Raw genomic sequence first — 19,605 nt, 5'->3', positions numbered from 1 at the left:
TGTCCTAGGACCTGCCCTGCCCTCCACATCCCCTCTCCTGGGGGATATGAATGCAAGGGAAGGGGTGGTGAGTTGGTGGTGACAAGCAGAAGGAGAGACAAGCAGGGAGGAACTGAGACTGGGTGAGGGATGGGAGAGAACTTTTATTTGAGAAAGCAGCTCCTTTGACCTTTGAGAGAGCAGCTCTTTGGCATGAAACAAATCTGTGTATGGGGATCTAGATCAGCCCCTGGGAGGGAATGTAACAACTCAGGGTGCTGGACTGTGCCAGATTCTGCAGTTCATTGCTTTTATCTCATAGATAGAGGTTTTGGTCTCTTGGAAAAACACCCTGGAGCACCAGGAGGTGCAGAGTGAGCCTACAAAGCAGGAGGAGAAACAAGCAAACCACCTCAGTTTTTCTGAGTTTTCCCAGCCAACAGTTTGGACTCTCTGGATGCCCGGAGCCAGCCAGAACAGTGCTCACTGGCAGCTGGTGTCAGGCTGCAGAAGCACCCCCCCTTGCAGGGCCATGGGGGTTTGTCCCCAGGCTATGACATCCCCCGTGGGCTGCCCCGCTTTGCACAGCGCCAGCGCCCGAACCTCCGCGGCACTGAGCACCCGGCCCCACAGGTTCACCTGGCTCATCCAGCCTGCAAAGCCATTGGAGAACGTGCCCAGCAGAGTGTCCCTGGCCTTGCCAAGGAGCAGTGTGCCCCCAGCCCGGCTCACGTAGCCCTTCTGGATGCTCCTGGCTTTGCCAGCCGCCCCGTTGAGCCAGAGCTTGGCCGTTCCCTCTGGGGAGGCCCAGGTCACGCAGTGGTGCAGCCAGCCCTGGGCCCCGTGCTGCAGGGGGAAGCTGAGGAAGTGCCCTCCTACCCAGAGCCCCAGCTCTGTGCCCACGGTCACCACCAGCTCGTGCTCGCTCTCCCCAGTGGAGTAGGACAGGATGGTCTGGCTGCCCACGGGCTGGGCTCTGCTCCAGAAGCACAGCGTGAAGGCTCGCAGGGACACAGCACGGAGGGGATGAACCTCCACGAAGCTCTCAATGTTTTCCACGGGGAAGTAGAAAGCTGGAAAGGTGCTGGATTTCGTACCTGAAACAACCCAAAAGCCAGCAGTTCCATTTCCTGTAAACCAGCCCAGATTCTGGAGGATTACACCCACAGAGCTGGTGGGGCTGTGCAGTCTGAGTTTCCAGTTACTGCTGTGTGTTGTGCCAGCAGGGAAGGGCTTTGGAATGCTGAAAAGCTGAGCTGAGCTCCCCCACACAAATGTTTGGGCAAATCATGGTTTTCCCTCTTTCCTCCTCTTTTCTCATGTTGTATAAAATAGAGGTGATAGTTATTTATCCTGGGGGAACTGAGCTGAGCATTTTTACTGTTTGTAAAAATGTGCTCCCATGGGGCAGGAGAGAGCTGTGGGAGTAGCTGGCTTAGGGCTGGCCTTGATGATGGTGCAGGATTTCCAGATATGGCACAAAATTCTGCCTGTGTGTGCCAGTACCAAGCCTGTCAATGGTTTGGGCCACCAAGCTCAGCAGGGCTCTTCATCCTCACAAGGTGACCTGGACTCAACCTGTGCTTCTTACCTGTGTGGCTCAGTCCGTTCAGCAACTCTGTCTTCATGTCCTGGAGCTGCATCTGGATTTGGTCCAGCCTGAGGGTGAATTCCTCTGGATGGCACTGTGCTGGAGCAATCAGAGAGCTGAACTTACAGAGGGCTAGCACCTGCACAAGCTGCATTTTCTAGCTGTGTTTCAAACTGCAGCTCCTCTCCTCGGTGTGGCTGCTCAGCCAGAGCTGTTCCCACACGCTCCATGCACCAGACACACCTCAGCTGAGGGTCCTGACGTGGTGCCAGGTAGCACCAGCCACCCTGGAGGTGTGACACTCAAAGGGCAGGGCTGGCACACACCTTAAACGAGGGCTGCCAGCTGGGAGGCACAGGGACACCTCCACCTGAGCAGGGACACTGCCCTCCCAGACAGGGGATTCCAGCCCGTCCAAGCACAAGGACTGGCAGTGTCACACCCTCCCCACGGACACTGCCAGTGTCCCCCCAGGTGTCCCCCCTGCCAGTGTCCCCCCAGGTGTCCCCTGGCCCTACCCTGGCCCTGCTGGGCTCGGAAGGAGGCCTCCACCACGCGGCCCCGCAGCGGCTGCGTGTGCCGGTAGTCGTTGCGCAGGGTGTGGTTGTGCCAGTCCAGCAGGGTGTTCTCCAGGAGCTGCACCTGGCACAGGGACAGACACAGGGCACATGGCAGGGGACATCACTCAGGGCACAGGGACAGCAGCTCTGCCTGGAGCTGCAGTGCAGAACATCACAGGGGCATCACAGGGACATCACAAGGACATCCCAGGGACATGACAGAGGGCACAGGGACAGCAGCTGTGCCCAGACCTGCAGCGCATGCCCTGCAGCTGGGGATTGCACTGGGGGTCAGACAGGAATCCTCAGGGTCTCTTGCTGAGCAGCAGCTGGGGAAGGAACAGGACTGAGGGCCCTTATCAGCTAATTCATGATAAAGGCTGGGGGAGTTCTGAGCTCCTGCCTGAGGATAGCATGGATGGAGATTCTGCTGCTATTCTGTACTTTTCTCACAAGTGCCCTCCAGCCTTCCCCTGCCAAAAAGAGTATTTCTTTTTCAAAGAGAGCACACTGTGATCCCCTACTACTGTGGTCTCAGTTTTATCTTTTTCTTCTGCTGGAAGAAAATGTTTCTGATGCTTCTTTATTATTTATTAACTTTAAAGCATTACTTTCAGCATGAGTCTAGACACAGAGAAACCCTGAAATACCTTCTAAAATCTGCCAATTATTCTGTAATTATTTTAATGTTATGAATGGCTCTTTTTTGGTGGGTTTTTTTGGCTTGGTTTTTTTTTCAGGGGGACTCTCTTGCTGTAGTTTTTGCCTTATTAATTCTCACTGGTCTCTCCCTTTTTTATAGTGCTTTAGGGTGGCTGAGCTCAGCTAAACAGAGTTTTGTTATCAGTCACCAGACCTCGGGTCACCTGCTACCCAGCCTGGCCCCGCTGCCATGCAGGATGACAGCCAGCTGGAACACCAGGAATCCACCCCAAAAACTCTGTGGGAGAGGTGCCCTAAGAGCTCTGTGTTCCCTGGAGGACAGAAAGGGAACATCTGGGGGAAAGAGGAGCTGGTGAGAGGCAGCACTGACCTGAGTGTGGGACAGGACAATGGGGGAGTGGAAGATGGTCCAGATGACGCTCTCGGAGCACGGGGGGGTGGTCAGGGAGCTGGTACCTGTAGAAGTGGGAGAGGTTTTCTGGCAGCATGGCTTGGATGTCCAGGGAGCTGAGAGTTGTGGACTGACCTCCAAAGGAAGCAGAGATGGTAGCAGCAGTTAATGGGGAGGAAAGAGAGAGGTGGAAGGGCTCTTGGAGCTGGGGCTGGAAAACCCCTCTGCCCAGAGCACTGGCCCATCAGACCTTTGGTGGAACTGGGAGGAGATGGAGAGGCATGAAAGGCCCTTTCTGGGTCTGTGCTTTGTCAGTCAGACATGTCTGGGTCCTGGGGGTGCTGGGCAGCTGCTCCCAGTGCTCTGCCAGTCCCTGGGGTGTCCCAGGAGGTATCAGGGGCTGTGCAGGCTGCAGGAAGCTGATATTTGGTGCTGCACAGACCTCCAGGAGTGCATTTATTGCTGTCCTGAGCACCCTCCCCATGGCCCTGGGCTGGAGTTGTGCAGGGCTGAGTGTGTTATGCCAGCACAGCAGCAGGAAAATGTCAGTTCCCAGAGGCAGAGTGTACACACAGGCTGGGCACTCCCAGGTCTTACCTGCAAACCTGATCCTTGCCAGTTTGGAAATGAATTCACTGTAGTAGGTGTTCTCAAAGTGCCCATCCTAAACACAACACAGACACTTGATCAAAAGGTGTGACCTGCCTGTCCTTCTCACTGCTGAGCACTTGGGGGGCCTAATTCATCAGCTGGGAGACAAAGAGAACAAATACCACCAAAGATCCCTGATGGGCTGGACAATGGTCAGGTTTGTACAGCTTGGGCAGAACAGTGAACAGGATTCTTTTTTACTGTTTTAAATCCACACTGAATCAAGTGTTCCCACTGGCAAACAGAGCAGGGCTTGGAGGCACAGCAGGGAAACCCCACCTGATATTCTTATACATGGGACAGATATATAGATATAAAACACTACTTATGGGGCAGTTTTCTGAGGCTCCCAAGGGGTATTGGCTGGTGTTGTGTGAAGCCCAGATGGCCCAGGGGAAGCAGCACAGCCCCCTAAAGAGGTCCCAGACCCCATCTCCAGGGACAGCTGTACAAACCTGGTGTCTGAGGGGGGTTTTAGCCCAGCCAGTGCCCCCTGCCCCAGCCTGGGTCACACCTACCGTGTAGAGGAAGGCCAGCACAGCCAGCCCCTGGGGCTTGTCTCTGGCTTCTGCAAAGCTGGAGTAGTTAGCAGAGTTGTAGTGGACAATGTGCAGCTGCCAGGAGAGAGATGGGGTCATTCAGCAAGAAGTGATGAGTGGCTCCTGTGTGTTTAGAGGCACACACTGAAGGGACAGTCACCACCCCAGGTGGTGCTGTTTGTGCCTCACAGCAGGCCAAAGAGACCTCTGCTTTAACAGGTTTGTGGTGACTGTGGGGGAGCACCTCTGAAGGACACGAGTGCTCCTGCCATGGCTTATCTTGGAGATTCTGTGCCAGCACCATCAGACTCAGCCCTGTCATAGCCCTGCTTTCCCCCCTGCAGGCCCTGTGGGGTGCAGCCATCCCCCCATAGCCCTGCTCTTCCCCCTGCAGGCCCTGTGGGGTGCAGCCATGCCCCCATTGCCCTGCTTTCCCCCCTGCAGGCTGTGTGGGGTGCAGCCATGCCCCCATTGCCCTGCTTTCCCCCCTGCAGGCCCTGTGGGGTGCAGCCATGCCCCCATTGCCCTGCTCTCCCCCCTGCAGGCTGTGTGGGGTGCAGCCATGCCCCCATAGCCCTGCTCTCCCCCCTGCAGGCCCTGTGGGGTGCAGCCATGCCCCCATAGCCCTGCTCTCCCCCCTGCAGGCCCTGTGGGGTGCAGCCATCCCCCCATTGCCCTGCTCTCCCCCCTGCAGGCTGTGTGGGGTGCAGCCATGCCCCCATAGCCCTGCTCTCCCCCCTGCAGGCCCTGTGGGGTGCAGCCATGCCCCCATTGCCCTGCTCTCCCCCCTGCAGGCTGTGTGGGGTGCAGCCATTCCCCCATAGCCCTGCTCTCCCCCCTGCAGGCTGTGTGGGGTGCAGCCATGCCCCCACTGCCCTGCTCTCCCCCCTGCAGGCTGTGTGGGGTGCAGCCATGCCCCCATAGCCCTGCTCTCCCCCCTGCAGGCCCTGTGGGGTGCAGCCATGCCCCCATTGCCCTGCTCTCCCCAGTGCAGGCCCTGTGGGGTGCAGCCATTCCCCCCTAGCCCTGCTCTCCCCCCTGCAGGCCCTGTGGGGTGCAGCCATGCCCCCATAGCCCTGCTCTCCCCCCTGCAGGCCCTGTGGGGTGCAGCCATCCCCCCATTGCCCTGCTCTCCCCCCTGCAGGCCCTGTGGGGTGCAGCCATGCCCCCATTGCCCTGCTCTCCCCAGTGCAGGCCCTGTGGGGTGCAGCCATGCCCCCATAGCCCTGCTCTCCCCAGTGCAGGCCCTGTGGGGTGCAGCCCCCCTTTCCCAGCGAGAGCCCCAGAGCACTGAGCCCCACCAACCTCGGCGAAGTAGCGCATGCCGTCGATGGTGTGCTCCGAGCCACTGCTCTCCAGGTCCAGCCCTCCCCAGTGCAGGTGCATCTGGACAGCTGTGTAGACACCTGGGAGCCCTCTGGAGATGTTCATGGTGGGTGGCAAGTCGATCTGAACTGAAGAATGACAAGGTTGGAGGCAGCAGGGGTGCAGCCTTGCCCATCCCCGTGGTGGCACCTCCTGGAAGGAGCAGGCACGGTCACCACCCAGGGCGGGAGGGAAAACAGTGAACTTTAAAGCTGGGTGAGCTGAAAACCTGTCCTGGGCTCAGCACACCAGGCACAAGCAGGACTGGGCATCCCCAGCTGTGCCTGCAGACCCCTTCTCCCCCTGAGAGCTCTGGCTGTGGCAGCAGGCACTAATGAAAGCTTTAATGCCCAGCTCACCCAGCACAGCACATCTGGCACAGGTCTGTTAACCACTTCCTGTCCAAGGCAGAAAAGGGGAATGGGAATCAACACAGTCAGTGGCCTCATCTGTTGTCACAATTCCCAGTGAGGCCCAGCCATTCTGGGAACGCCCTGTAGGTTTGAAAAGCCTGTGTCATTGCTGAAGGATTTGTGGAGACAAACCTCTTTTCTTCTCTTTGCCAAGGAGAAGTCACAAACCCTTTGTCTTCCTGGTAATTCACTGCCAGGAATCATAGATTATGTTAATATATCTAGGAGTGGAAGTGGAGAATTGTCTCATCTAAATGAAAGCCCCCAGCATGTTATAAAAAAAACTAGCAACTATCCTTGCAAAATGCAGCACAACATATTATTAATTAGTCTTAGTTTGGGTTTCTGAGGAGGTTTTTTTTGTTTGTGAACTGTTTATAGACAGACAAGACGAAAGCATGTTTCCTTTCAATATCCCAAAGGCTCTAGAGTGGGAGGGATAACATAATCTACCTTTTTCATAAGTTCCCTGCTGACTGCCTTCCATAATGAGGGTTATTTACTTCAAGTACCTCACCAGGGTTTCTACTTTCTACAAAACACAGCCAGGGAATTGTGTTGTGAGTTTGTAAAAAGCTTAAGGCTCCTCTAAGATATTCTAGGCAAATATTTGCTGCAAGCACAAGGTAGGGAGCAGCCTGGTTTGCTTCTGCTTTTCTCCCACGTGGAGTGTGAGTGGGGAGTGTGACTGCTCTGAGCTGGCAGTGCCTGCTCCTGCTTTGCCCTGGCTCTGCCAGGCGGTGGAGAATCAGCTGGGCTGAGCAGGGTGAGTGCAGCTGAGCCTTCCCCAGCACTGCTGCTCTGCAGCTTGGCCTCTGGCCATCCCTGCCTGCAGGCACAGCAGGCACAGCCAGCCTGCCTGCCCAGCTCAGCCCCTGGGAGGCTGAGTTCATGGGCACTCTGGAGTTCCCGGTTAAATCTGCTCCTGGAGGAGGATGCACACATGGATGACATGTAAATTTTGCTTGTCCAGCTGGAGGACCAACCCTCTTTAAAACAAAAAGAAGGTGCAAGTGCAAAAGGCCTTGTTAATCCCAGGCTGTCTGTGTGAGCACTCACACCACAGCAAACACCATTTTCAGGTGGGATTTAGCCTGGTGCTAACACCCCTACAGAAAAAATGAACCTGGTTTCCTGGGTGAGACATTTGGGGTTTGGTTCTGAGAGCCTGTAAGGAGAGTCCTGCTGGTAAATCCTTCTCCTGTCCCTTTCAGATCTGCTGAGTGCTTTCCCTGAGAGATTCTGCTGCCCTGTCCCATCTCACTGAAGCCAGTAGAAAAGCCCAGCCTGACTCACAGGAGCTGTGAATAGGGACAGTCGTTTGTCTTTGTGCTTTAGGAAACTGCCCTGCATCAGAAAATCATTGTTGGGAAGTTAACAAAAGAATGGACGAATACACACATGCAGTCAAAAAAGCTAAACCTGCAAGAATTAATGTCTAGGCAGGCAAGGCAGGAGTGCTGACAGAGAGCTCCAGCTGAACGCTGAGTTGGTGTGGGCCACACAAAAGGAGTTTCAGTTTTCAGGGACACAATCACAGCAGTCTTCTCTGCTGGCACTTTGTCCCTCAGCACTCCCCTGCCCTGCCCTCACACCGGATTTCTCTCTCTTTGTTGCAGGCAGGAAGAAAGAGCTGCTGTGCAGGACTCAGGAGCCGACAGCTTTATGTTCCCATCACCTTCCCAAACCACTCATCCTCTCTCCCCTGCAGCCATCAGAAAATTCTCTCATTGCTCATCTGTAGTCCAAAGGCGTTATCCCGACAGCACCAGCTGATGAATTATTTAGGCAATGAATTACAGATTGCAGCAGGGGGATCTGGGATCTCCTAAATTATAAGCATTGCCCTGAAACTGTGTAGCCAAAGGCCGGGCTTTTAACATGTGCTGTGCTTCAGTTTCCTTTCCTGAGCCCCAGAACACCAACCCTCTGGTGAGGGAGGGATCCTCCTCTGTCTTGTACTTAGGGTGACCTACATCCAACCAAACCTGGGATGCAAAGGTTCCATTCCTGTCACTTCTGATTCATGCACGGGCCAAAAGATGCATTTTTCTGAACGCAGAGGGGTCAGTGTGCCCCCAATACCACTCACTGCTGCGCTTCTGTTGTCTTGCAGCACATTAAAGGAAAGGATCAATCTGGAATTCTCCAGCTGCATTTTATCTCCTTTTCATGTCCAACAGAGAAAATACCTTGCAGAAACCTAACTGCCTTTTATTTGTCTGATTTATTTATGTATTTCTGGAGAGCTGTCCTGCGTGACTGAGGAAAACAGCAAACCTAAGGGAGCAGAATGAAGTGAGATGGCAAAGAAAGGTGAGTTCAAAACAAGGGCATTGCCTGGGAATGCATTTCCAAGCTGAAACACAAGATCTGTTCCTGCAGTGCCCCAGCCTTACCAGAGTGGCCATTGTTGGTCATCCTGAGCTGCCCCTGCAAGGGCCCATCGTAGCCACCGAGCTCCAGCTGCAGCAGGGGGTTGTACCTCACCTTCCTCCTCTGGATGTCAATGGGGGATTGCTGCTTGCCAGCACAGTCTGGGAAGTGCTGTCCCCAGTGCTCCTCGTCCAGCTCTCCTTCTCCTGGAGGGGAGGAAGGCAGGTGACAGGGATGTGCTGTCAGTCAGCAGCCAGAGCACTCTCCTCAGCTGCCAGCAGGAAATGCCAATCTAATTATTGGAACGCCAGGAGCTGCAGCCATTACAGGTTGCTTTGCCTCCCCCAGAGTGAAAATGCACATTATTGTGTCTGCAGGACAACTGTGCTGCAAAGTAAGAAACCTGCATTGCAGCAGCAGCTCGGTGGTTGCTGGAGGCTGAGCCTCCACCAAAGGAGGAGCAGTGTTCACATGGAAATGGGGATTTAAACGGGTCCCAGCTGCCAGAGGTGTGGAATTGGCTTCTTAACCAGTGCGAGTGAATAGGATCAGGGCAATAGGCAGGAAGGCTCAGCTTGGGATCAGGAACTGACAGCAATTAGCTATTTTTAACTAGGGAGAGAGCAATTGCAATATTGCAACTCTTCAACAATATCCTTTGTTTTAACTTAGCCCACTGAAGATCATAAAAGGATTAACACTTATTTCAGTGAGCTCTGCAAACAACCCCTAACACAAATGAAATTTAGATAAAATTTCACCAAAAAAATTAGAAATACCTAAATAAGTACTTAGTGCTCTATACTGCCTGGGATATGACAATAAAATAAGAAGCAGGCAGTATTTAAAGCTTTTCCTTGCAGGATCATCCAAAGGGCAGCTTTTCTTCTAACACATTCTAAAGATTTCCCCCATTGTTTGAGCCTCATTTTGCTGCCAACCCTGACAATGTGTCCTAACCACACAAAGGAGTAAAGAGAGGTGACATTGAGGAGAATCACTTTCAAGACACGAAGGCATCACTGAAGTGGAATAAATTAGCTGCTCTGTGATCTCTCACTGAGGGACAGCCAGGAAGGGAAGGGATCCTGTAGAGCAGCAGCAGCCCCAAAGCAGCCCCGTTTTTACCTTTGTATGTCCAGGGCACCTCGTGGCCGTGCCTGTGGGGCACCAGGAGCAGGTGGAGCAGGAGCACTGCCCTCAGCATGTCCGTGTTGTACCTGCAGCACAGACGAGGGAAGGACGGGTTAAAAACCCCTCAGAACCCCCAGATGTTGGATTTCTCCAGGCCTGGCCTTTCCAGCAGCCCTCCTGCCCTTCTCCTCACCCCCCCTCCCAGCAGGATAATGCGTTTGGCCAGTCAGCTCTGCTGGCCTTTGGCTGAGCTGTCCCCACAGAGGGGACAGGTCCCCCGATGGCCAGGGCTGATGGCCCCGGCTCTGTCTGACCCTGCACAGCTTTTCCTGTCCATTCATTCCTGATGAATGGGCTGAAAAGCTCCTCACTGCAAGTATGGCTACAGCAGAGCTTTGTAAGCAGAAACAGCCAGCCCAGACCTCCAAGCTGCTCCCCTTTGCAGAGCAAGGACCAAGGCACAAGGCATTCACAGCACTGGATTTCAGAAGTGCAGAGCATTCACAATCCTGCTAGAAATCAAAACTGTAGACACTTAGCTCCTCTGAAAATTAGAGACTGGATTTAAAAGCACTCCACAGCCCTGAGCCTTAGCATTCAAAGCATTTTGCTTTCAACACCTTCCCTCATCACTGGAAATCTAGTTTTGAATGGGAGAGATTTGAAACCTTTGAAAAATTCAGAGCTCTCAAAAACTACTTAGACTTGAAAGGCGCAGGAGACTGAAACCCTGATGGCTTTTCAAAAAAAAAACCAAGCAGGAATTCTTGTTTAAATAAATAAAAACTAGCAGGTGACAGGTGTCTAAATGCTCTTGTGGACTTCTGTGTCTCTTCAGACACTTGATTTCCTTAAAAATGTGTCCCAAGCAAATACTGGTCTATGGTCCAGTAAAAGTCATTTGGCAGAACAGGGTACAGACCCTGGATGCCTTTTTGTATCCTGTCACCAGGCAAATGCCATTCCCTTGCCATTCCCAAATCCTCCTCCTCCCTCAGGAATGACACACTGCTGGCAGCCCTTTCTTCCCAGCCGTGGCCCCCAGCTCCTAAACCCCCAGCTCCTAAACCCATGGTTTCAAAGCAAAAGGGGAGCAGAAATCTCCCCAGGAGTGGAATTTTTACCTTCTATGGAAAAGAACTAGATATTCCAACAAAAGCAGCATAGCTGGGCTGTTGGTTTTAGGTGACAGGCAGCAATATTGAACACGAGGCAAGAAAACTCAGATCAGTGAAATCTCAGCACTCTGTTCCCAGCCCTGCCACTTGCGATAAAATTGGCAATTATTTTCAGGAACAAGGTGCTTTTCAGCCACTCAGCAAGGTGGCAGCAACCGAGGTGAGTCTGGGGGTGAGGGTCAGGCTGAGCTGCACAGAAGGCGAGACCCGGTGTGGCAGTTTGGGGCAGTTTGTGGCAGTTGGGGTGGCAGTTGGGGTGGCAGTTGGGGTGGCAGTTGGGGTGGCAGTTGGGGTGGTAGTTTGGGCAGGACAGGCCCCAGGATGCTGCATCACAGTCAGTCTTGCTCATTCTGTGATTCTGTGAATAATAACAGCAACTCACCAGTAAGAGGCACAGGTGAACTACAGGTGCCATGGGAACTCAGGTTTCTGTGCTGAAGAAGATACAAGTATTTTACTCAAAAGCTTATTCTTTGCAAGTGAATTGTTCAGGTAAAAAGGCCTTTCCTGGGTTGCTGGTTTGTGCAGTGCATGTTTAATCTTTGGGAACTGCTGTAATATTGAGCTGATTAACAAGAAGTGTTTTTTCCCCCCTCCTCTGAAGAAGTCATTTATTCTGACGGTTGCACTGAACTGTGTAAGGACCAAACTAAGCAAACCTGCCCTGCAATGCACTTCTTAATCCTTGTGTATCCAGTTGTGTAAATAGGCTTTGAAATTAGCTGAGGGTGAAATTTTGGGGGTTTATACCTCTTTGCACTTCAGGATTCCACACAGCAGCACAGGAGGGTGTGAAGAAGAATCAGGCACAGGGGATTGATCACCTCTGCACTGGAGAGGTGCACTGGAATTCATTTTTAATGGAGCTTTTGCAGCATTTGTGACATTTCACTTGACATCAGCGGGGGCTGTGGGTGCTCAGCACACCCAAAACCCACATCTGTGTTAGCTCAAATTCTTGTCTTCAACGTCCCTTCTAACCCAAACCATTCTGTGATTCTGTGAAGACCCAGCAATCTGTGGAAAGGATTTATTAAGGACATGAATTTGTTTTGAAGTTAGGACAGAACAATAATTTCAATTAAGTTCTTGAAATGTATTTGGATATTGAGCTTCTAAGTAGGAGCTGAATGGTATGGAAGTTCTCCTGTATGAGTATTGCCCACATCAACCACTGGTTACTGGTTCTTGGGGCTTTTTTAGTGTATGTGGTATTAAACCTAGCTGGCCTGAGGCTTGTCTTGGTCAGCTCTTTTGCTACCTGGACATAATTTCTGGAGAATAATTTTCTCCAGAATAATTTTCTGGAGAGAAGAATGGACTTAGTGCCTGGGAACTCCAGGCATGTCACAGCAGCACCGTGCCTGAGGTGAGCTGGGGGTTCACAGGTGGAGACTGGAACAGACTCATCTCTGCCCCAAGATCCAGCCAGTGAGAAAATCTGATGTTGTGTGTGTCAGCCATGAATATTCTTGGCATGATTTCTTCCCAGCAGCAGGGAACTTTCACACAGACCTCGGCCTTCCCCCTCCTGCCTCCACTGCAGTAGGAAATAAGCCTTTTATCCCACATCATTGGCTTCCATGCTCTTCACTTTTATCTCTACAGTTTCCCCTGACTCTTTGCCATCTTTTAAATCCTGCTTCTCCCAGGCTATTCTCTCTGTCCTCGCCGGCCTAAAGCTCAGCTCAAGTCTGACATTCTGAGAATTGGTGGCCACATTAAAACATTGATGTGGCATTGAAGTAGCTGGCTCAAACCTCAGTGCTCCTTTGACCCAGAACTTGAAAGGGTTAACTCCTCTGCCTCTGAATCAGCAGGAATTCCATCAGGGCTAGCAGTAAGAGCTGCATCACTCGCCAGCCCAGCAAAATGTTTGACCAGGAACAGGCTGTTTGAAGTGAGATGGACAGAGTGCCTTCAATCAGGCCATTCAGGTTTTTCTGAGTGAGTCTGAAACCTCTTCAAACAGAGCTCTCTCTGCTGAGGTTGTGCTGGATGAGTGAAGGCATCCAGAGCCTGCACAAGCTTTATGAAAGGCAAAGATCAGCCAGTGCTGGCAGGCCCAGGCCCATGAGGAAAGCTGACAATAGCTGTGCGGATTGAAACACGAGGTTCTTTTATTCAACAATTCCTGTAATGTTTCTACATCTTATTTCCAAAACTGGCCCTCTTTTCTTTGATATTTTGCCCAGGCTCTTTTTTTTTCCTTCCCATTTTGCCCCTGGTTTTCAAGTACATACAGAGATCACAGAGGCAGAAAAGCGCTGGAATTCATTTCTCCAGTTCACACAATCCCTTTAGACCTCCTTCATCTTATACAATATTTTGATGTATTTGACTAAATTTAATCATAGAATCAGAATGGTTTGGTTTGGAAGGGACCTTAAAGAATATCTAGTCCAACCCTCTGCCACGGGCAGGGACACCTTCCTACCTTCTTCTGATATAAATTCAGACACCTTTATGATTCTGCTGAAGCTTTGTGGAAGAAATGGGCTTTGAGGCAGTCAGAGACAGACACCAGAGATCTACACCAGTGCTCCTGAAGGCAGGATTTGCCCATTTGAAAGCAGAGAGGTTTCCTCTGCGAATTCCATTTCACGGTCTAACAGATCTCAGCATTAGCTACCTGCACTTCATTGTCAACCTAAATTTTCTTTTGCTCAGTTTCAGCCAATTACTCTTAGTTATAGCTGTAACCCTTGGATTATCTTAAAATAGTTCTCCCTTTTTAATGTTCACATCACTTCTGGGGTGGTTATCACCTTGCTGCACCATGGGCAGGAGCAGCCTTTCACTGCCATTTCCCCAAGGTGGAGAAAAGGACAATGTGATGCTATAAAAAGGAGAGAATGTGGTCAAATAATCCCTCTTCATTTTCATTTCCAGGAAATGTCATTACAGCTCTTGTAATGTCTCTTTAGGGCTGCTCTACAGACTTTGCTGAAAGGGGATTTCATGTTCTGGATCTCTGCTTGAGACTTTGGAAGAAAGCAAAGCGTGAAGGCAGGATTAGGAAGGGGGAGGCCAGCCTTGCCACTGCATTGTGTGTGAGGAGCACTGGAAGGTGCTCTGAGTGTGGGGATGGAAGAAGCTGTGTGAGATAGAGCCTTGGAGAAAGATTTCCATCATGCCAGGGCTCTGTGCTGTGCAGTGGATGGGACAGAGAAGGAAGAACTGGGTGACAAGGCAGCCTGGCAGCATGTGCCAAAACCTGTTCACAGTGGAATTAGTGCTTTACAGGTGTCTGCACTGCTCCCCTAAAAATGTTCAGTTTGCTCCTCATCTCCCAGGGTTATGGCAGGCAGGGGAAGCACAACTGCTGCTGCATCTCTCTGAAAATGGACATTAGCAGTGCACAAAGGAGAGGACCCCAAGGCCCTTAGCAAACAAACACAGTGCACAGGACAAGTAAGGGCTCTGGAAAGTGCTGCTGCTCATTGCTGGGTAAGCACTTTTCCTTTCTGCATTGTGTGTTGAGCAGCTGTGACATCCAGTGGCCAAACACAATACGGTTGGGTCTGGTACAGACCTCTTCATACGGGGTAACAATAACAGAGCCCTTCCACGGCACTTTTCATCTTCAAAAAGCTGCACAAGCACGAATCCATTAACCCCTGCACAGCTCAGGGGGCAGAGCAGTGCAGCCATGCCAGAAGTACACATGGGAGGGGACAGCACTCTCCAAAGGCATGGCAATCAGCTCTCCAGGCATGTGGAGAACCTGCAGCAGGACCAGAGTGCAGGACCTTCAGCCCCAAGGCAAGGAGCTGAGAGATAAGGGATCAGAACGGTACACCTCATCCAGCACGTGACGAAGAGGCCACACCTGAGGGATGGGTTGTGCTTGTTTTCCCAAGAGCAAAAAAGTCCATGGAAAAAGAGGGGGAAAGATGGGGAAAACTGAGAGATCCCTGCAGGAGCAGAGCTGCTTTGGAAGAGATCCTTTGTCAGAGGCCTGGCCTGAGGAAAAAGCTTTAGCAGAGATTTTCTGAAAACATCAGAGGACACTGCTGATAGATGTGGAAGGTAGGGAAGGCAGCACAGATGTGGATATGGATTAAAATGCAGTGGTGGAATAGAAGAAATGTGACTACAAGAAGATGCCACCTTAAACTTCATCAGTGCCCAGTGTTTCTCGCTCAGCTCTGCAGTGGCTTTTTCTGCAGAGAAGGTCATTGCAGGGACCTTCAGAGGGAGCAAAGTGCCCACAGTCCCTCCTCTCCCAGCAGCTCCATCAGTCCCTCCTCTCCCATCACCGCTGCTCTCTGAGGAGCTAAGAGTGATGATGGGAGCTGAAAGTGTTTCCCATGAGAATGAGGTTGATTTTTAAGGCAGGAAGACAACATGAAGGAAATTTAAATCCTACTGTCTGTGTTGTACCTGTTCTGTGGCAAGACGATCCTGCTTGATAACTCTCATGCTTTACATAACTATTTTGCACCCATTCAGGAAACAAATTAGTTGTTTTTGGACTACTCTTTTTTTCAGGTTATCATTCAAAAACCCCAATCTTAAAAACCAAAAATCAATTCCTAGCTTTCTTTCCCCTTTATGTGGAATACATTTCAAAGAGAGGGGGAAGGCCCTGCTCAGCAAGGAGCATCAGACACCCTGAGAGAGGCAGTGCAGGACTTGCACTCTGGCCTCCACAGAGAGGATTACTGCATGGGTTCAGCATGGTTTCAGCATGGTTTCAACAAGCAGCTATGGCCTTTGGATCCAGTACTCCTGGCAATTAATGTCCAGCTGGTTCATTCAGTCTCCCTACAAATCACCATATCAGATCATCGGCTCCTGGGAAATGTTCTCTTTGATATCAGCACGCTGATTCATGCATTGGTTCCCTTCCAGATGGCATTCCCTGTGCCCCGAGAATGGATGTGGCAGTTGTAAACAGGTTAGCACTTCCAGTAGAGAATATCCTGCCTGGTCCTGAGTGTCTCACACAGCCCTCGAGTCCTCAGGGAGGCTGATGATGGAGCCACACTACACAGACCACACTAACCAGTATGGACTAACCAGCCCTTCCCCAAAGCCCTGGAGAAGACAGCATAATGAAGACTGGAAGTTAAGAGCATTAAGCAAGCTGGAAGTGCTGGGAGTTAAGAGCATTAAGACAGCCATGAGGTCTGTCACCTCCAGTTATTTCACTATTCATGTGCCTAAAGGTGCCTCACTGCAGGGTGAAGCTGAGACAAAGGCATGGCAGAAAATGGGATGAAAAGTGAGGGAGAAGGATGTAAAGTCAGAGGAGGTTCTGAATGCCTGGAAGAATACATCTTGAACAGTCATTCCATAATTTAATAGATACCCAAAAAGAACATTAGTCAGACTCTGCCATTACCTTTCCAATGAACGCTCCTTAAAAACACCGGGATTTGCAGGGTCGATGAAAAGCAGAGATCTGAGTGACAGAGAGCTCACGTCTGCATCCAGTAGCTTCCCTCTGGAGATCCCACCTGGACTGAAGGGAGGTGCAAAGCTCCTGAGATGCAGAGCTGCCCTCCCCAAGGAACCTGCTCAGAACACAAACAGGCTGGCACTGGCTGAAGTGGAAGGAGCGGGCGAGGGAGGTGCCCACGCAGCCACCCAGGCACATCTTCAGGTGCTCTGGGAGGCACTGGGGAAGAGAAGTCCCTGAGCATGCAGGAAGTGCTTTCAAGGTGCTCGGAAAGCTCACGCCCTGGAATGTGCCCTGCACTGCTAGTGGTTATGAGCACTTGAATGCATCCCAAACAAGTCCTGATCTGTGGTGGTTCTGCTCTGCCTTGGCACCCTCAGCTGCCTGGAGCAGTGATTTCACACTCTGCAGAGCTCTAAAGGCTCCTGCTCGACTGCTCTGATCAGGGCAGGGAAAGGCTGGCCTGGCTGGCTTCTGTGCTCATCAGCCTGTTGCAAGCCACCAAAAAATGTACATTTGTCACACTTCCAATTTTACCTGCAAAGCACAAGGAATGCCAGGCCTTGCAGTGGGGGGATTTTGCTCCTGAGGGTCGTTCTCCATTTCTGGCTGGTGGGTGCCTGTGAGCCAGGTCTGTGCTGTGGCTTTTCCCCCCTGCTCCAGCAGCAGTTCCTCTGCTGTGTTAGTGTTCCTGCTGGGAACACTAGCTTTATGTGTCCCCAAACTCTCTGTCCCCAGTTAGCCATTAGCCAGACAGGCCCCTTCCAAACCATGAAATATTTTAAGGGTGTACTGAGTATTTGATAAACTGGTAACAAGCCTGTATTCCCAAAGAAACTCCTGCTTCCTAGAAACCTCATAGCCTTGGGGGTGCTCTTTAAAGCAAGACAAAAAGAAAAATCAGGCAGGACATATGACTGAGCAGCAGCACTTTTAATACCAGCTCTGAGTTTAATTTTAACATGCATGGCACAGTGCGAGTTTAAATCTGCTGATCCAGGAAAAAATTATACCAACACCTGAACAGAGCCAGGCTTGTGCTCATGGATGCCTGAGCACTGCTGCCTGCAGCCCCAGTGTCCCCAGCTGTGCCTCCTGGGGACAGGGGCCAGCGTGGCTCCCGGCACTGTGGCCAGGGGTCCTGCTGGGATGGGGAATGCAGGCTCCAGCCGAGGAAATCTGCTTTGTGCTGCCTCTGTGCCCACAAGGGAAGGAGGGTGAGGCAGGGGACAAGTTCTAAACCCTTCCTGACAAGTTCTGAGGGAGAGCTCAGTGGTCTGGGCAGGGGGGTTTGCTTTAAACCCACCTCTGCCCCCCACCAGGCCAATTATGACCTTTCAGAAAACGTTTTGTCCCCAAAGAACACCCTGCTGTACTTCAGCATCAGCCTTTGCTGGCTACTACAATGTTTAATTTCCCTCAGCCTCAGGCATTCTTGTGCTCCATTTTCTTTAGCTCATTATAAGACTCAACACCTCTGTGTGATTTTCCTGCACGGCAATAAAGGCAGAGATAGTGAAGCATCTCTAATCCAGCAGTTAAAATGCAGCATAAAAATGCAGCTTTAGGATTTCCAGCATCTGGAATGTGTTTTTACAGGGAATGTGCCCTCACACCAGGAAGGATGAGGCTGCAGGACAAGCCAGTGCTGCCAAGGATGCAGCTCTAAGGGGTACAGTGTGCAGTTTTGGGGGGGGCTGGCACTTCAAATAATTATCTACCAGTTTAATTCCAAGGGCTTTAATTCCAAGGGCTTTTCCTGCCCAATGGTGCCTTATCTCAGCAGGGTAGGACTCAGCAGTATTCCTCCCTGATTCGTGGCTGTGCAGCCACAGGGATGTGCAGGGAAGGCACAAACCCCACACACACGGGGCACAGGGGACACAGGGCACTGCCACCAACCAGCCTGGCTGGCACAGGGCTTGTCCCTCTGCTGTCCCAGCCGGGCTCACAGCGGGTCTAAGGGCACTTGCAATGCCTCGGGAAGGTCAGTCCAGCTGACTTCCTTTGCTCTTTATTAGACTTTAAGCCTATCCCGAGGGGATGTTCTCAGGAAGCAAAGAAAAATGTGCCCAGAAGGTACATCAGGCACAGGCTGGCAGGGCAGGGCGAGGCAGGGCTGGAGGAGCACAAACTTCACTGGTCTGTGAGCAATAAAATGGCTTTGTTGGGGCAGTCAGGGTGAACTGGGCACTGCCACATCCTCACAGATGGAGCACAGAATGGCTTGGCTTGCTGGGACCTGAGAGCTCAACCCATCCCAGCCCTGACACGGGCAGGGACTGCTTCCACTCTCCCAGAACACTGGGAAGAGTCTGTGCTCCTGCTGGCACACGGCTGTGGGGTGTCACAGCCCAACTTTTCCACACTGGGAAAAGTCTGTGCTCATGCTGGCACACTGGTGTGAGGTGTCACAGTCACCATTAGTGATGGAAGTGAATAACCATCACATTTCCTTCTCCCCCCCAGGAAATGGGATGGTTATTCACTTCAAAATCAGAGTGAGTGTTTATTGCGTTTGCAATTAACCTTTCCCTAGAACTATTACAAACACACACATTTGTTCCAGCCTTCCTCTTTCCAGGTTTACTCGTTATTCCCACACCCTCTCAGTCTCCTTGGGACCACCCAGGCCCAGCCCTGCCTCTCTCCTCACCAGGGAGATGCTCCAGCCCCAATTTTCGGCCAACACCGGACCCTCTCCAACAGCTCCTTGCCTTTCTTGCACTGAAGAGCCCAGAACTGGGCACAATTGTGAGGAAAGGCTGAGGGAACTGGGATTGTTCTGCCTGGAGAGAAGCTCTGGGGCAGCCTCCTCATGGCCTTCGGTGTCTGAGGGGAACTCAGACAGGTGGGGAGGGACTGCCTACAAGGGCGAGTAGTGACAGCACAAGGGGAATGGGCTCAACCTGACAGAGGGCAGGTCTAGCTTGGAGATGAGGAACGAATTCCCTGTGAGGGTGCTGTGGCTCTGGCACAGGGCACTCTGGATGGAGGATAACTCTGAAAGCGTGCAAGGCACGGATGGACGGGGCTTGGAGCAAGCTGGGGCAGTGGTAGATGTGGCTGCCCACGGCAGGGCTTGGACCCGGCTGATGCCATGCCCAGTGTCCGTGCCCAGCCATGCCGCTCCTCACGCCATGCCGGCGGCTCAAGGCTCCCCCCGCGCTCCGCTCCACATGGTCCCGCCCGCTCCCCCCGCCCGCATGCGCCGCGCCGGCCCCGCCCCCTCGCACGGGGATTTTCCACGAGGCCCCGGCCCGGCCGCACGTAGCGCACGCACGCGAGCCCGCCGCTGGCGCGAGGCGGCCGCAGCCAATCAGACCGCAGCGGGGGACGGCGCTGGCCAATGGGCGCG

General features: G+C 52.3%; 1 protein-coding gene across 1 annotated transcript; it reads right to left on the bottom strand.

Annotated features, from left to right (window-relative positions):
• Positions 1-123: 123 nt before the first annotated feature.
• On the bottom strand, positions 124-16,487 carry CA6 (carbonic anhydrase 6). Its single transcript, XM_059866443.1, is given in 11 exon segments — positions 124-1,076; positions 1,571-1,669; positions 2,089-2,212; positions 3,164-3,245; positions 3,247-3,319; positions 3,782-3,848; positions 4,354-4,449; positions 5,680-5,828; positions 8,552-8,734; positions 9,657-9,748; positions 16,191-16,487. Coding segments are annotated over 10 exon segments (1,566 nt in total). The 5' UTR covers positions 9,736-9,748; positions 16,191-16,487; the 3' UTR covers positions 124-462.
• Between the last annotated feature and the right edge of the window lie 3,118 nt (positions 16,488-19,605).

Source organism: Haemorhous mexicanus, chromosome 23 (assembly GCF_027477595.1).
Source record: "Haemorhous mexicanus isolate bHaeMex1 chromosome 23, bHaeMex1.pri, whole genome shotgun sequence".
Taxonomy (NCBI): domain Eukaryota; kingdom Metazoa; phylum Chordata; class Aves; order Passeriformes; family Fringillidae; genus Haemorhous; species Haemorhous mexicanus.
Note: the sequence above shows the minus strand (reverse complement) of the source record. Positions and strands in the feature narration are given on the sequence as shown.